Genomic DNA, 13,563 nt, shown 5'->3' with positions numbered 1-13,563 from the left:
CTTGAGCTGAAGTTGGACATTTAACCGACTGAGCCACCCAGGTACCCCAAGAAGATTTTTTACAACAAGGATAGATTGATTTTCATATTTCCAAATAAAAGTCAACTTTTACATATGTATGTACATTTACATATGTATACACATGTAATCACATACTGTATTTATATATGTACATGTATATGTGCATTTAATGAAGGTTTGTCATTTTTTGTAAAAACAGAGTCAGATTATGTATAGTTCCCTGCGCTTTGCTTTCTTTGCTCTACAGTACATTTTAGAAGTTCCTCAATTGGTTTTTAAACAAATTAAAAAAAAATCACAATTAATCTTTCCACTAAAGAATGCCAAGCTTTTAAAAATGGCATCAATTGCCTACGCCCCCAGAAATGAAAAAACTCAGCCTGCTTTTTAATGTCCAGACACCTGACTATAGAAAGATTAAGCTTGGTAAATGTCTGGCTCTCATAAAGCTTTTCTATGATTTTTTAATTGGCATTTCTTTTAACAAAGAAGTGATTTGTGTTGCTAACAAAGATTCGGGGTCCTATGTTTTATATCCTAAATGACTTCCCGTAGCTAAGCCTAGCGAACGGCAGCTTCGAGCTGTGATCCAGGTTTTTCCTCTGATTTCAGTACATAGTTTTCTGTTTCTTGTATATACTACATATCGATAAAAGTGGAAACTTATCTGAGCCAGTTGTGGATTTGAGTCATTCCTCTTTCTCTTAACTGATCAGGAATTATCCAGACACACCCGGTGTTGGGCTGGTTCAGCAGTGTTGTAACAGAATACCTAAAGCTACGATTTATGCCACACCAGACCCATAGCTGGACGGTGAAAAATAGAAGTGGAAGGCTCATGTTTAGGTCCTGCAGGTCACACAGTAACAAGTTCTCAGCTTTGCTGTCGTCGCACCAACTGTAAGGATAACAGTGAACATGACAGACTCTCACTCAAACTACTTACAGACGAAGTGGACTCTGCTGCCAGTCTTGCCGCGTACCTGGCGATCAGTCTGTGTTCTTCATCGAGCCGGTTCGAACTCTCAAGCATGCTATTGAGAACAGAGCAAGAAGAAGACTGTGAGGCAGTGAGAAAGACAGATGGATGTATATTACCACCAGAGGCGCTTGCTATTTCAATTTTTCGGTGTAAAAATTTGAAAGGTATATGAAACCCTGTTAGGTTCACGATCTCAGACGTGGATTCATGGCACGATCTAACACGTGACCAGGAAGTTGTGCTAATAAATCCTGTCTTCAGTCAATTAAGTGTCTTACTAAGAAAACTCCAAACAAGAGTTACTTTTCTCATCAATTTTCTGATAAAAGAATATTTTCTCTTGGGGTCCCTGAGTGGCTCAGTTAAACATCTGACTTTAGGTTTCGGCTCAGGTCATGATCTCACAGTTTGTGAGTTTGAGCCCCGTGTCGGGCTCTGTGCTGACAGCAAGGAGCCTGCTTGGGATTCTCTCTTTCTCTTTCCCTCTCTCTTTCTCTCTCTCTGTTCCTCCTGTATGCTCGCTCTCTCTCTCTCTCTCTCTCTCAAATAAATAAATAAATAAATAAATAAATAAAACTTTAAAAAGTAATATTTTCTCTTCAGTTTTATTGCCTTTAACATTTTTATTTCCTTATTACATAAGAAATACATGTCCACAATGGACATGTCAGAAAATATGGAAGCACAAAAAAAAAAAAAACCAAAAAACCCAGTTGTGGTCAGCCTGCAGTGATACCTACCTCCTGATATTCACCCTTGTGTGTAATCCTCTTCCTTTAGTATGGGCTGGACTTACTGGCTTGCTTTTAATGAATAGAAACAGTCAGTTTCTATTCAGTTTCATGGACAGAAGTAATGGAATGTCACTTTCAAGATTAGGTTATAAAAAGACCATGGTTTCCATCCTGAGTATGATTTCTCTCTCTTGAGCTCATTGCATGGCTTGCTCTGTGGGAAGCTAGCTGCCATGTCATAAAGCAGCCCATGGAAAGGCCCATGTGATAAAGAACCAAAGCTAGCCAATAATAACCTTGTGAATGAAATCCCACATATAGACCCTTTAGATAAGATAGCAGCCCCAGCTAACAGCTTTATTGCAACCACATGACAAGCCTTGAGTCACAGGCACCATGCCGGATTCCTGACCCACTGTGGGATAGTAAATGTTTGTTCCATTAAGCTGCTAAGTTTTTGGACAATTAGCTATGAGGCAATAGATAACTAATACAAACTGTTAACTATAATATTACTACCCAGGTAACTTGCCATTTTCTATTTACTTCTAGAGCAGTGGAATTATAGGAGTGGCTTCTAATGACATTAATGGGAATTGTTTATTGTCTCTTATAATTGTAGATTGTTAATACTAGAATAAGGATGATCTGAGTCCCTAAAAAAACTAAAGCAAATAGATGCATTATCAACTCTCCCGTATTTGAGAAGGCCCTTCACTTAAGAGTAAGTTTTGCATGCCATTAAAAAGTTTCTATGAAACATACCAGTAATGCCAATACTGTTAACAGGCTAGATGGTTACAGTTTGGCTTATCAGTTATCATGGTGAGTATCAGGTCAGAATCAAGAATAGAAACTAGTTTCTCTCATCCTTAAATATATTCTCCTCCATTTGTATTCCCTGCCCATGATTCTTAAAGAAAAAAGGTCAATACTCATGAGTATACACTGAAAGTAACACACTTCTATGCCAATGGTAAGGTTGTAAGAATCATCCACTGCAAAGACTTGAATCCACAAAAAGCAACATGCACTAATATTATTTACATGTATGTTCACACATAAAGTAAATATGCAACCCAGTCTTTTAATTTTTGTTCAAAAGTGAGAAGGTGAGTGAACACCATTATGTGCTTCCAGAATATTAGCTGTGTCACTTCCAAATCGCTCTTCCCTGGCTGGCTGAATCCATTCCTGTAACATTGTCTCTTATCATTCAGAAAACATTCCTGTATCCATCATCTCTGTACCAGTCTATACTCCTCACACATATAAACTATACCTGTTGTTATCCTGAATACTTCCACTTTAGATTTAGCCCTTTTCTCTGGGCTACAATAACCACGTAGAATATTCCTGAATATCTACATTTACTAAGTCACTTCTCTACCCTCAATAAAAACTCTTCTCTTTTCCTTTTGTCCATAGGAGATAATGCATGTAAAACACATCAAGCTAATACGATGCCTAGAACACATTATTCTGCTTCTTAAGTAACCTGTTCAGATTCATTCATGATTCATGTCTCCTTCAAAATACTCCCATCCAACAACCATGTAGAGTAGGGCTTTTCAAGTATTAGCGTACATACGTATGACTCGGGGATCTTGTAAAAAACGTAGTTTCTCGTTCTGTAGCTGGGGGTGATAGGGTAGGTTGTGTGCGGTAGAACCTGAGAATCTGAATTCCTAAGGAAGCTTCCAAGATACACTGATACTGCTGGTCTAAGGACAAAACTTTCAGTGGCAAGGATCTAGAAGATCTTGAGAATAAAATGGAAAATCTAAACACATGAAATAAACCCCAAATGTAAACCATATAAAAGAAATAATTTTTTATGAGTATTTGATATCCATACAGCATCTACGATATTTTATAAACATTCATTAACACAGAAAATTCTAGGTTCCAGGCTCACATATGTGCGGTACCAATCCCCAGAGATTGAGATTTCAATCAGCATAACAAAGACTTGGAGTAAGAAATGATTCTAACAGCAAAAGGTGTTAGTTCTGGAGAACTGATGCCATAAAGCAGATGTTTGTCTCTATAACACAATGTCTGCACTCTGTAGTGGTTAAAAATAATAACTGAATTTCTTGTCATCGCTTTAATAAAAAAGTCACAGTGTGTTCACTTTAAACAAAAAACTACCCCACAAAGAAAACAATTTAATTTGATTTTAACATGTTTATCATTTCTGGCTGGTATTAGAAATAATACGCCTAATTTCAGCAGTCTGTGTAGACAACAGGGCCGCTGCTCTTAGCCCAGAGCAATGATCTGTTTGCCTGAAAGTGACTTTGTCAAAAACATTTGCGTGTGTTTTGATAAATAAATAATAAAAAAAACTGATAAAAAACCTCATGATAAAAGTGCCTTTTATCATGAATGACCAGCAAGTATAAATAATATAAAGGCTACATTAAAAAAGCCTCTTGGAGATGTAAGACGTGAAGTTATGGGATCCTGTCTAGTAAGTTATAACTCATACTTCCATGCCTTCCCTCCCCCAGCCCTGAGTGAATGAGGGGTGGAGTGATGTATTACCCCTTTGTGCACACAAACGATTTATGAGTCCACATGTGCCATTTTAGTATGTTCAAATTATACAAGGGTGAATGAGGCATTCCTCTGATAAATTCCATTATTTCAAGACTCCAATTACAAATAGTTGAAAATGAATGGCCAATAATCCCCAAATCGTTAGAGAAATACCGATTCCAACACTTTCTCCATCCCTGGCTATTCATTTCAAGACTTTATAATCAGTAATCTTGCTACAAGACCATGATGAATTGAAAAGTGGCTGCTGTGTAGACTGTATTTCAGAGCAGAAAAATCTATTATTTTGAAAGCTCTCCACTTTCTACCTTAAATGCATGGCCATTGTGTGTTGCTAGTGATCAAAAATGGAATCCTAAGAAACGTAAGTGGCCTCGGCTGAGGTAGGGCCTACTAAACTCTGATTTAGCAAAGGTTTCTGGGAACCTAGGGTTTGTTCACATTTGTTTGGTTTCTCTACAAGCCTGTACTGACTTCCCAGGCAGGACAGTCAACCAAATACTAATGTGGTCTAAAGGGCAGAGGAAATACTTCTAAGTTTTCTCTTAATATTTTTCCATCTTCCTGAATGGATGAAAGGAATTTTATCACCAGAGATTAATTTTTTAAGGCCACTGGGTCTCAGGCACTACTCTTCTATTAAAATGCAAACAGCTGAGAGGAGGATTACTGCTTGAGAAGGCATTCCTAGTGGCCCTGAAGTGGAGGTTTACTTGATCGGGTTGTTTCGCCGTTGGTTGAGAGCAACATGCTATGGGAACAGAGCCCGTTCAGGCCTTCGGGAGCACAGTGAGCAGAAGAGAGGTGGGGCGGAAAGGAGCAAAGTGATTCTGGGGCCCAAGAAGTGGTTTTAGGGGACTAACGAACGCGGAGGGAAATGAACTAATTCTCAAAGCTTCAACTGGTGTCTCTTTAACGACTGGCTTAAAAGGAAAAGATAGGAAATCATGAAATGGCAATCTTCCTGGATAATAATGATAAAACTTACCAGGATAATGGCATCCTTATAGGGATGCCTTCAAACTCCTTTATCGAGACCCTGACTTTACCAGCTCACTGTTGTAACACCAAGGCCTTGCATTCTACCCTCTTCAAACTCTCCATTTCCTTCCGTTCCAATGATCACGGGTGTGTTCCAGGCCACTGTCATCCAGAATTGTCATGAAGCCCTCTCAATAGGGTCTTCCCATTTTAGACTTAGTCTTCCCTCCAATTCATTTTGCATCCTGTGATCGGTGATCTTTTAAAAATGAATTTGGCTGTAACATTCCTATGCATAAAATCTTCCAATGGGTTCTCAGTTTTCAAACTCCTCCATAAGACTCAGAAGGTCCTGCATAATCTAGCTTCATCCTTTACCCCTGGTACTCTAGCAGCCTTACCGGGTCAAGTTCCTCAAGAAGTTCCACATTTTCTCTGCTCTGAACGATCTCTCTGCCTCCTCCACCCGCTTCCACTTGGCTGATTCCTCATCATCCTGCTGTTGGCTTCAGCTGCCATTTCCTACCCTCACTTCCAACCTCTAAATTCGGGATTTTGCTCCTCACATATCCCACGGCATCTCACTGCCCTTATTGTACCTGTTACCCTTTGCGTTCTCATTGCTTTTTCACTTGTCTTTATCCTTTACTAAACTGTAGCTTTTTTGAGGAAAGAATGGTTCCATTTTGTCACCATTAGACCTTGAATGTTTAGCACAGCACTTGGAACACAGCAGGAAGTGCCTAAGCGTTAGTTGGACAAAAGAACAAATACAGGTTAGCTCTCTGGCTTGCAGCGTCATGGACTTTGGTCCACGTTTCTATATCCTTCTTGGCTCTGCGTGCATTCTCAACACTGGGAGAATCAGAAGGGTAAAGATAAAACACAGTACTTTCACACTAACCATGCCGTCTAAAATTGAACTGTGAAGTATTCACATTTGGCGGAATTGGAATCAAGATACACTTAGTTGCCGGATGCAGATTCCTTATCTGCTCTTTATAGGTGTTAAGGTTCACAGAAATGTCATTACACTCTTTCATATTTATCAACATCAGATCTTCCCCACCTGCAGTCATGGCAAATTCTCTTTGGTTCAAATTCTGTTGTTTTAAAGATTAGGAAAGCAGATGATGGTATCTGAAAAAGGTAAGCTCCCACTCAGAAGAAATACTTACTCTTAGGGGCGGAGGTGGGACTAGATCATTTCTGAATTCAAACCTCAGCCCTCTTAGTTACAAGCTGTGTGACCTTGGGCAAATCACTTAACCTTTCTGTGCTTCAGTTCTTTCATCTATAATACAGGGATATAGTGATAATATACCTCCCGGTGTGCTGGGAGGATTATTATGTACCGTTTAGAGCAGTGCCAGGGCACATGGTGAGACTCTATGGGAGTATTCCTTTTACTTTTACCTCTACAAAGCAGGTAACACTGTCTCAGTGTAATCATTTTTGCATGATCATCTCCTTACCTATAACTTAGCTTTTTGCTCTCGAACGTTTGGTTGGTTACTGGCCAGTATTCTAGGGTATACCAAAAAAGAAGTAAGACCATTGAGTTGAATCAATGAAAGATTTTACGGAAGCACTAGGTGGACTTTACATTTCTGATTTTCTAAACAGAGGGACGAGTTAGCTGAACAGTGACAGCTTTCTCTTGTTTCCCCAAAGTGGCAACACTGCCATTTATTTGTAATCAAATGTCCCTTTTATACAATTTATCAAGCAACATATGAGACCAGATCCCATGCCAAGTTCTTTATTTGAGCGCATTTGGAGAAAACATACTCTGAAGGTCATCCAGTTAACAATATTGATGAACACCCATGAGCTATCATTTTTTTCTACCATATTATAATGGACAGGTTTTACAATAGGAGATTTTAAATCTACTTTATTGTATGCCTTTAATCCTATTCAAAATTAAATAAGGAATCACTATTGAGTCATTCCCCCATGTGCCTAGTTCTACACTAGCTAATTTGCATCAATGACCTTATTGGATTGGTAGTGTCTCTCTTGTTTTCCATGGAAACTGAAAATGTATTAGAATCAGAGAAATGAACTCATCTTTTTTTTTATAAAGTTAAAAAATGTTTATTTATTTTTGACAGAGAGAGACAGAGTGCGAGTAGGGTAGGGGCAGAGAGAGAGGGAGACACAGAATCTGAAGCAGGCTCCAGGCTGTCAGCACAGAGCCCAATACGGGGCTTGAACTCACAAGCTGTGAGACCATGACCTGAGCTCAACTGACTGAGCCACCCAGGGCCCCAAGAAATGAGCTCATCTTAAAATCAATTTCCCATCTGAGTATTCTGAGAAAACTTCTGTGTACAATGTAGTCAATGCAGATATGCACGCTGGTGGTATGATATTCTTCAGATTGATATTTCTAGAATTCTAAGAGAATACCTTTCTCAGGAGTCTTGTTTTATACCTGAAACTCCTAACCATCTTATGGAAGAAAAAAATAGTATTAATACGGAAATGAAAACTCATATAAAAGAGATACTTTCAGTGAATGCACATAATAATTTTTTTTCTTTCAACAGACTGCAACACATTTATATTTTTCAAAATCAACCTTTACTAAAAAGGGTCAAATTTTAGCTTACATATTAAAAATATTAAAGGCATACACTTCAGCAGATTTAGTGTTGATGTTGTCACAGATTGAATTGTGTCTTCCCCAAAATTCATGTGTTGAAGCCCCAACCCCCAGTGCCTCAGAATGTGACCGTAATTGGAGTAGGTCTTTTAAAGAGGTTAACTAAGGTAAAATGAGATTGTAGGGGTGGGGCCCTAAGCCAATATTACTGGTGTCCTTATAAGAAGAGGAAGAGAGCTAGAGATATTTCTGCACAGAAAAAAGGCCATGTAAGAACACGGCAAGATGGCAGCCATCTGAGGCCAAGGAGAGGGACCTCAGGAGAAACCAGCCCTGCCGGCACCTTGGTCTTGGACCTCCAGCCTCCAGAACTGTGAGAGAATAAATTTCTGTTGTCAAAGATACAAAGTCTGTGGTATTTTGTTATAGTAGCTCTAGAACACGAATACAAAGTGGAAGAAATCAGAGAACGTTAAAGTGACGAATAGATTCTTTCCCAATATCACTTTTAGTTTTTCTTTTTTCTTTGCCCCCCATCAGTCATTTTCCCCATGTCAGTGAATTGTTGATACTTGGGTTACCCAGGTTTACCACTGCTCCATAGGCAAAGCTGAATATTTGCTTTTTCACCTACTTTATACTCTTACACAAAATGTTCAACTAAAGGGCTAATTTATAATAGGTGATTTATTTTAAAAGTAGAAATCTTTATTTTACTAGTAAAAAAGATTTTCCAAGAACTTCTAATAATTTTGTTTAGGGTGAGAGGGAATTTTATACCGATAGCACTATCAATATCCCATGACATTAACAGATATTTATTGTGCACCTACTGTGCGCCAGGCTCTGTGTTAGGTGCCAGAGATATGGCAATGAACAAGTCAGAGAAACTCCCTGCTTCATGGCGAAGATAGCTGGTAAACTAATCAACCAACCAACTTATCAACCAATGATTGCAGTTCTGGAAAGAATGAAATAAATGGTAGGCCGTGATAGAGACTAGTATGGGAGACCTACTTAAGGAGATGGCTTTAATCTGAGTTTGAAGCCAGAGAAGCAGCCTTTACATACACATAAGGGAAGCCAGAGCATGGGTGTATGGCAGGAGATGTCAAGGGTCAAATGGGAAGAATGTTCTTGGCATAGGGTAGAACTAGTATCATGGTCTTGAGGCAGTTTTAGGAACTGTTTGTAGGACTGATCAAAGTGGATGCTGCTAAGTATTGTGACTGAGTTGGGAGAAGCCCATGACACTGAGGCTGGGATGGGGCTAGGCAAGGGCTGGGTCATGCACAGGCCTGTAGGCCATGGTCAGGGCTGGGGTGCAAACCAAGTGCAGTAGAAATCTATTAAAAGGTTTTAAGCAGGCAAGTCGATAATAATTTAGACCCCATCTATGAAATCCAGAAATGGAATCAAATATATAATTTATTGGTATGGATATTTATACAATATAAAAATTATTTAAATAAATTTTCTTAAGAGAAAAACATAAGCAGAAAACATTTTAACCTGTTTATGTGCAATCAGGGGTCTAATTAAGTGACAGTAATTGATCATGACATCAAAGGATAGACTGTAGCCTTTAACTGCACTCTCTCCCTTACAGAGGGGGGTCTTTTCAGAGCTGAGAATACTATGTCAGAAGCTTATGCATATGGTATCAAGGATATAATTAGAGTTGGGTAGAGTTGGGTAGAGTTGGAAGTTCTGGGCTGGTTTCCCATCTTCTTAGTCTGCCCATCAGTTGGCCCCAATAAACCACTAGCAAGGCCAGCACTTGATAAGCTTTAGGGAAGGGCAGAAAAAGCCCTCAACTCATTACATTTTGATATCCCTTCTCCCCCATTGGAAAAGGTGGCTGAAAACCGTTAAAGCTTTTAAGACTTCACTGAATTAGGAAGACAGCAGGAATTCTCCCTTGAGCCACAGTTCATTTATTTGGCTTATCTGACATCAGAACCAGCAAGAACACAAGGGTTACTCTAATTTAGCAGCAGACTATTTACAAATGAGTCAGTTTCCCATTGTATTAAGTCCTTAATATGGGGAAAAGTCCCCCAGAGTTAAGCAGGAGCATACATGAATAATGACAAAACAAATATTTTAATCAAGAACAGCAGTTAGGTTCCTATCTGTAGACCATCTCATGAAGGATGTGCAGATAGGGAGCCTGAAGAATGGGGTGGAAAATAGATGGGACCCAGTGTCAGAAGACCTCTGCACAAGCCTTTGCTAGCATGTGACCTTGGATAAGTCTCTTAATGTGTCAGAGCTAGCATTTACTTCTCAGTGAAATAGAATTGATAATATCCAAACTTATAGAGCTTTGATGAGCAAATAATGTGTAAGAAAGGGTTCTGTAATTTTCAAAGTACTCCAGTAATGTAAAATGTATTATTCATATCCCAGGTTGCCATGATGAGATACAAGAGACTGAAAACAAAATTCTTACTCTTTTGAAGATTGTAATTACAATGGGAAACAACAATGCATAGACTAAATACAAAAATGGTAACACAATCACCATTCCTATTACTAGTATGTGCTCAAAATATCTGTCAAAATGAAATAAAAATAACGTAGTAGGATCTGCAACTTCAGGAAATAGATATAGGGTAGATGCAGTGGGGAGCAGTGTCACGAAAAGCTTTCTGGAGGGCTTTCTGTTTATGTAGGTTTTATAAGAGGCAATGTAGCAGAGTAGTTAGGTGTTTGGGATGAGGTAGGTTAAATCCTGGATCCACTGTTTTGTAGCTGTATGACTGTGGGAGAGTCATGTGAACTCTGTAAACTGATACCTTTACTGATCTACAAAATGGGGATGAATGTATTTAGTCTACAGGCTTACATTAAGGGCTAGGAGAAATTATGTAAATAAGGTTTTGACACAGTGCTAGCAGGAAGCATGTGTTTTAAAAAACGGTAGCTGTTAGGATTATTACCCTGACATATCTCACCAGAGTTGAATGATGGTGAAGCATTATAACTATTATGACAGAGAAGGTGAGATATCACCCCATCACTTATATAATCACGGCAAGTGTGGGGAATGGTGAGGATCTAATTCAACAAAAAGGAAATACAGGAAAAATGAGAAATTCAAAAGAGAGTTGGGAATTTTTAAGAACAGGAGAAAGCATTGAGAAATACGGAGGGCAACAGCTATTCACAAGGAGTCGGCTTCGTTGGTCAGTCTTAAATTCTGCTTTGTTTTCCAAATAGATACGGCCTCCTGCGTTCATCAAGCAGATGTGAGGTGTCTCTGCTGAGACAGTTTTACTGTCTTAAGTGACCATCAAGTCATTGTGGTCAATCACTTGAGTAGGGAAAAGGGCTGGTGGTGACAAACTGTGAGATTTCCTCTTTGGAGATTTCTTTCTCACAAATTTAATTAAGAAAAGGTCAAAGAAGAGTGCTGGAAGTAGCTGGAATGTGCTCAGAATTACGGGGGAGAGGACACAGTGTGAGACCACAGCTTTGCCTTCAGACACAATTGAATCTGTATTGACTTCTTCTTTGAGGACTGTCAATACATTTTTTTTTTTTTTTGGTAATTCCATATTTAGTTCTATTGTTTCAGATACCATATAACATTGGGGAACCAAATTCACTGGGAGTAAGATTAAAGATGTCACTCTTCTCGCTCATACTTTTGAGAGGCTGAGATATAATAAAGAAGAGGAACTGTGTGACCTACAAGCTCGGCAACTTTGAACAAAAGGTGGGGTTAACCGAAGAGTGCTATTTAATTTTATCTTCGTGAAACTAGGACATGGTATAAAATGAAACTAGGGTGCTGCTTATATATTTTTAAGATACAAATTAAGGTAAATATGTAACTTCTAATAGATGTACATCATTATCTCCTAAAACATCTCACGTACTAATTTCGTAAGAACAGTTATAGGCATCGGGAACAGGAAACAGTCCAGGAAGGAGAGTTCTAGAAATAAAGAAGTGGCTAACAATACCAAGTGGCAAAGGTGATGAGGACTGAGTAATGGCCATCATGTATTTCAGGGATGCTTTTTGTGAAATTGTAATGGAAAGGAGGCCAGCTATTTTAAAGGCAATTTAATCCCTTGGTTCACTTCATAGTTAATAATTACAAAAAAAAAAAAAAGAAGTCCATTGGCTTTTAGTTCAGAGAAAGTTAGAGTTACTAAGCAAAATTCACATATTTCTAAGAAACGGGTAAACACATTTGTAAATCAGGAGTCTAAACTAGGCTGAAACATATGATAAATACATAGTCTGTCCACTTATCTTCATTTTTACTCAATGTATATTATCACAACCGAGTAACTTTAACCAATGAGAGGAATCTCCTACATCGCAATTAAAATAGAAAGAGAAAATCTTTAAGAATGCCTTTATCTGAATACACAGGGGCCATCTGAATTCGTACATTTTAACACATTTGGAAGAAAGCTTTGCATATTCTGGGACTTGAAAGCAGACTTTATCAGGATGGCTACCCAGAAACATTTGTAAGCCAGAGAAGAGTTGAAAGACAATTTCTCCCACTGTTATGATTAGGGAAATGATTTCCATGGTATGATCCCATCCTGTCACTTTTTCTCTCTTTTACTTCAATCTTAAATTAATGGAGCATTGTCTTCCAAATCAGTGGAGGTATCCATGTCCTTGGAATAAGAAAATTCTTGCATCACTATTTTGCGGGCATTTGACGTGGCACATATAATACAATCGACTGGGGAGACCCAGAGTCCGGCATCCACTGAAGGCTAATATTTAGCATGGCATCCATTTACACAAATTTTGCCTTTCGCTATGTTTAAACAAGGATATGAATTCTATGGTATATGAGTGGGAAGTGTTCAAACTAATGTCATGAAGGACGTCTAATTTGAATCAATTCAAAGATGACTTAGTGACCCTTAGGTCACTAAGGGCATCCACTTGCCCCTTGCTGAGACTTCTTGTCAAGGGAGCAGACTGTTACCCTGTCTAAGGACAGTCAAGCAGCCAAACCTGCACTAACCATGGTGGGTTGTTCCGGAGCCTGTTGACATACAACCCGATGAGAACATGTTCATCAGCCAGCCTGTCTGCCACATTCAGGCTGTACTGTATCCTGAAACAGAGCAGGAGGAAAGAAAGGGTGTTGGGAGAAGAGGCGGACAGAAATAGGCAGAGCAGGTGGGAGTGGGTACGTGATAGAAAAGGCATTTGGAAAAGCAAGCAGGTAGAGGAAAAATAAGTGATGTTCTATGAAAAATCCAAGCAAAATCCAAGCAATGAAATACACAATTTCATTTCACTAAGTTTAAAAATAAAGATTTCCAATTAGGTAGAGTAACTTTTAAGAAAACAGAATTGCATTCTTCAAGCCAGTAAAGCCAAGAAATTCATCTGTACGGTAAACACATTGATTGGGTTGCAAGCAAAGAGTAAGTATCCTTTGGAAAATCAAATCTGAAGTTTAGTCATTTTAAAAAAAAGGAAATCAGGGAAAGTGAATTACACAGATGTGTCTACTCAAAAGAACTACTTGGTGCCGTTAGTTGGGTTATAATAGAGCTGCTTTTGCTAAATCAAAGACGGTCTTTCAAACACAAAGCATTTTTGACACAAGGAATCTCCACTTTTAGTTGAGTTAATTCAGGGTTTCAGGACACTCTGGCTTTAACTTACCCTTTGCC

General features: G+C 38.7%; 1 protein-coding gene across 14 annotated transcripts in view; it reads right to left on the bottom strand.

Annotated features, from left to right (window-relative positions):
• The window catches only part of DTNA (dystrobrevin alpha), a 367,519-nt gene that overhangs the window by 40,171 nt on the left and 313,785 nt on the right, over positions 1–13,563 (bottom strand). For all 14 annotated transcript variants that reach the window (XM_047828276.1, XM_047828275.1, XM_047828279.1 and 11 more), the window contains one exon: positions 968–1,055. In XM_047828276.1, the coding sequence (XP_047684232.1) occupies positions 968–1,055 (88 nt within the window). The remainder of the gene's footprint in view (positions 1–967; positions 1,056–13,563) is intronic.

This window comes from Prionailurus viverrinus, chromosome D3 (assembly GCF_022837055.1).
Source record: "Prionailurus viverrinus isolate Anna chromosome D3, UM_Priviv_1.0, whole genome shotgun sequence".
Taxonomy (NCBI): domain Eukaryota; kingdom Metazoa; phylum Chordata; class Mammalia; order Carnivora; family Felidae; genus Prionailurus; species Prionailurus viverrinus.
The sequence above is the reverse complement of the archived record's forward strand: the minus strand, read 5'-3'. Positions and strand labels throughout refer to the sequence as shown.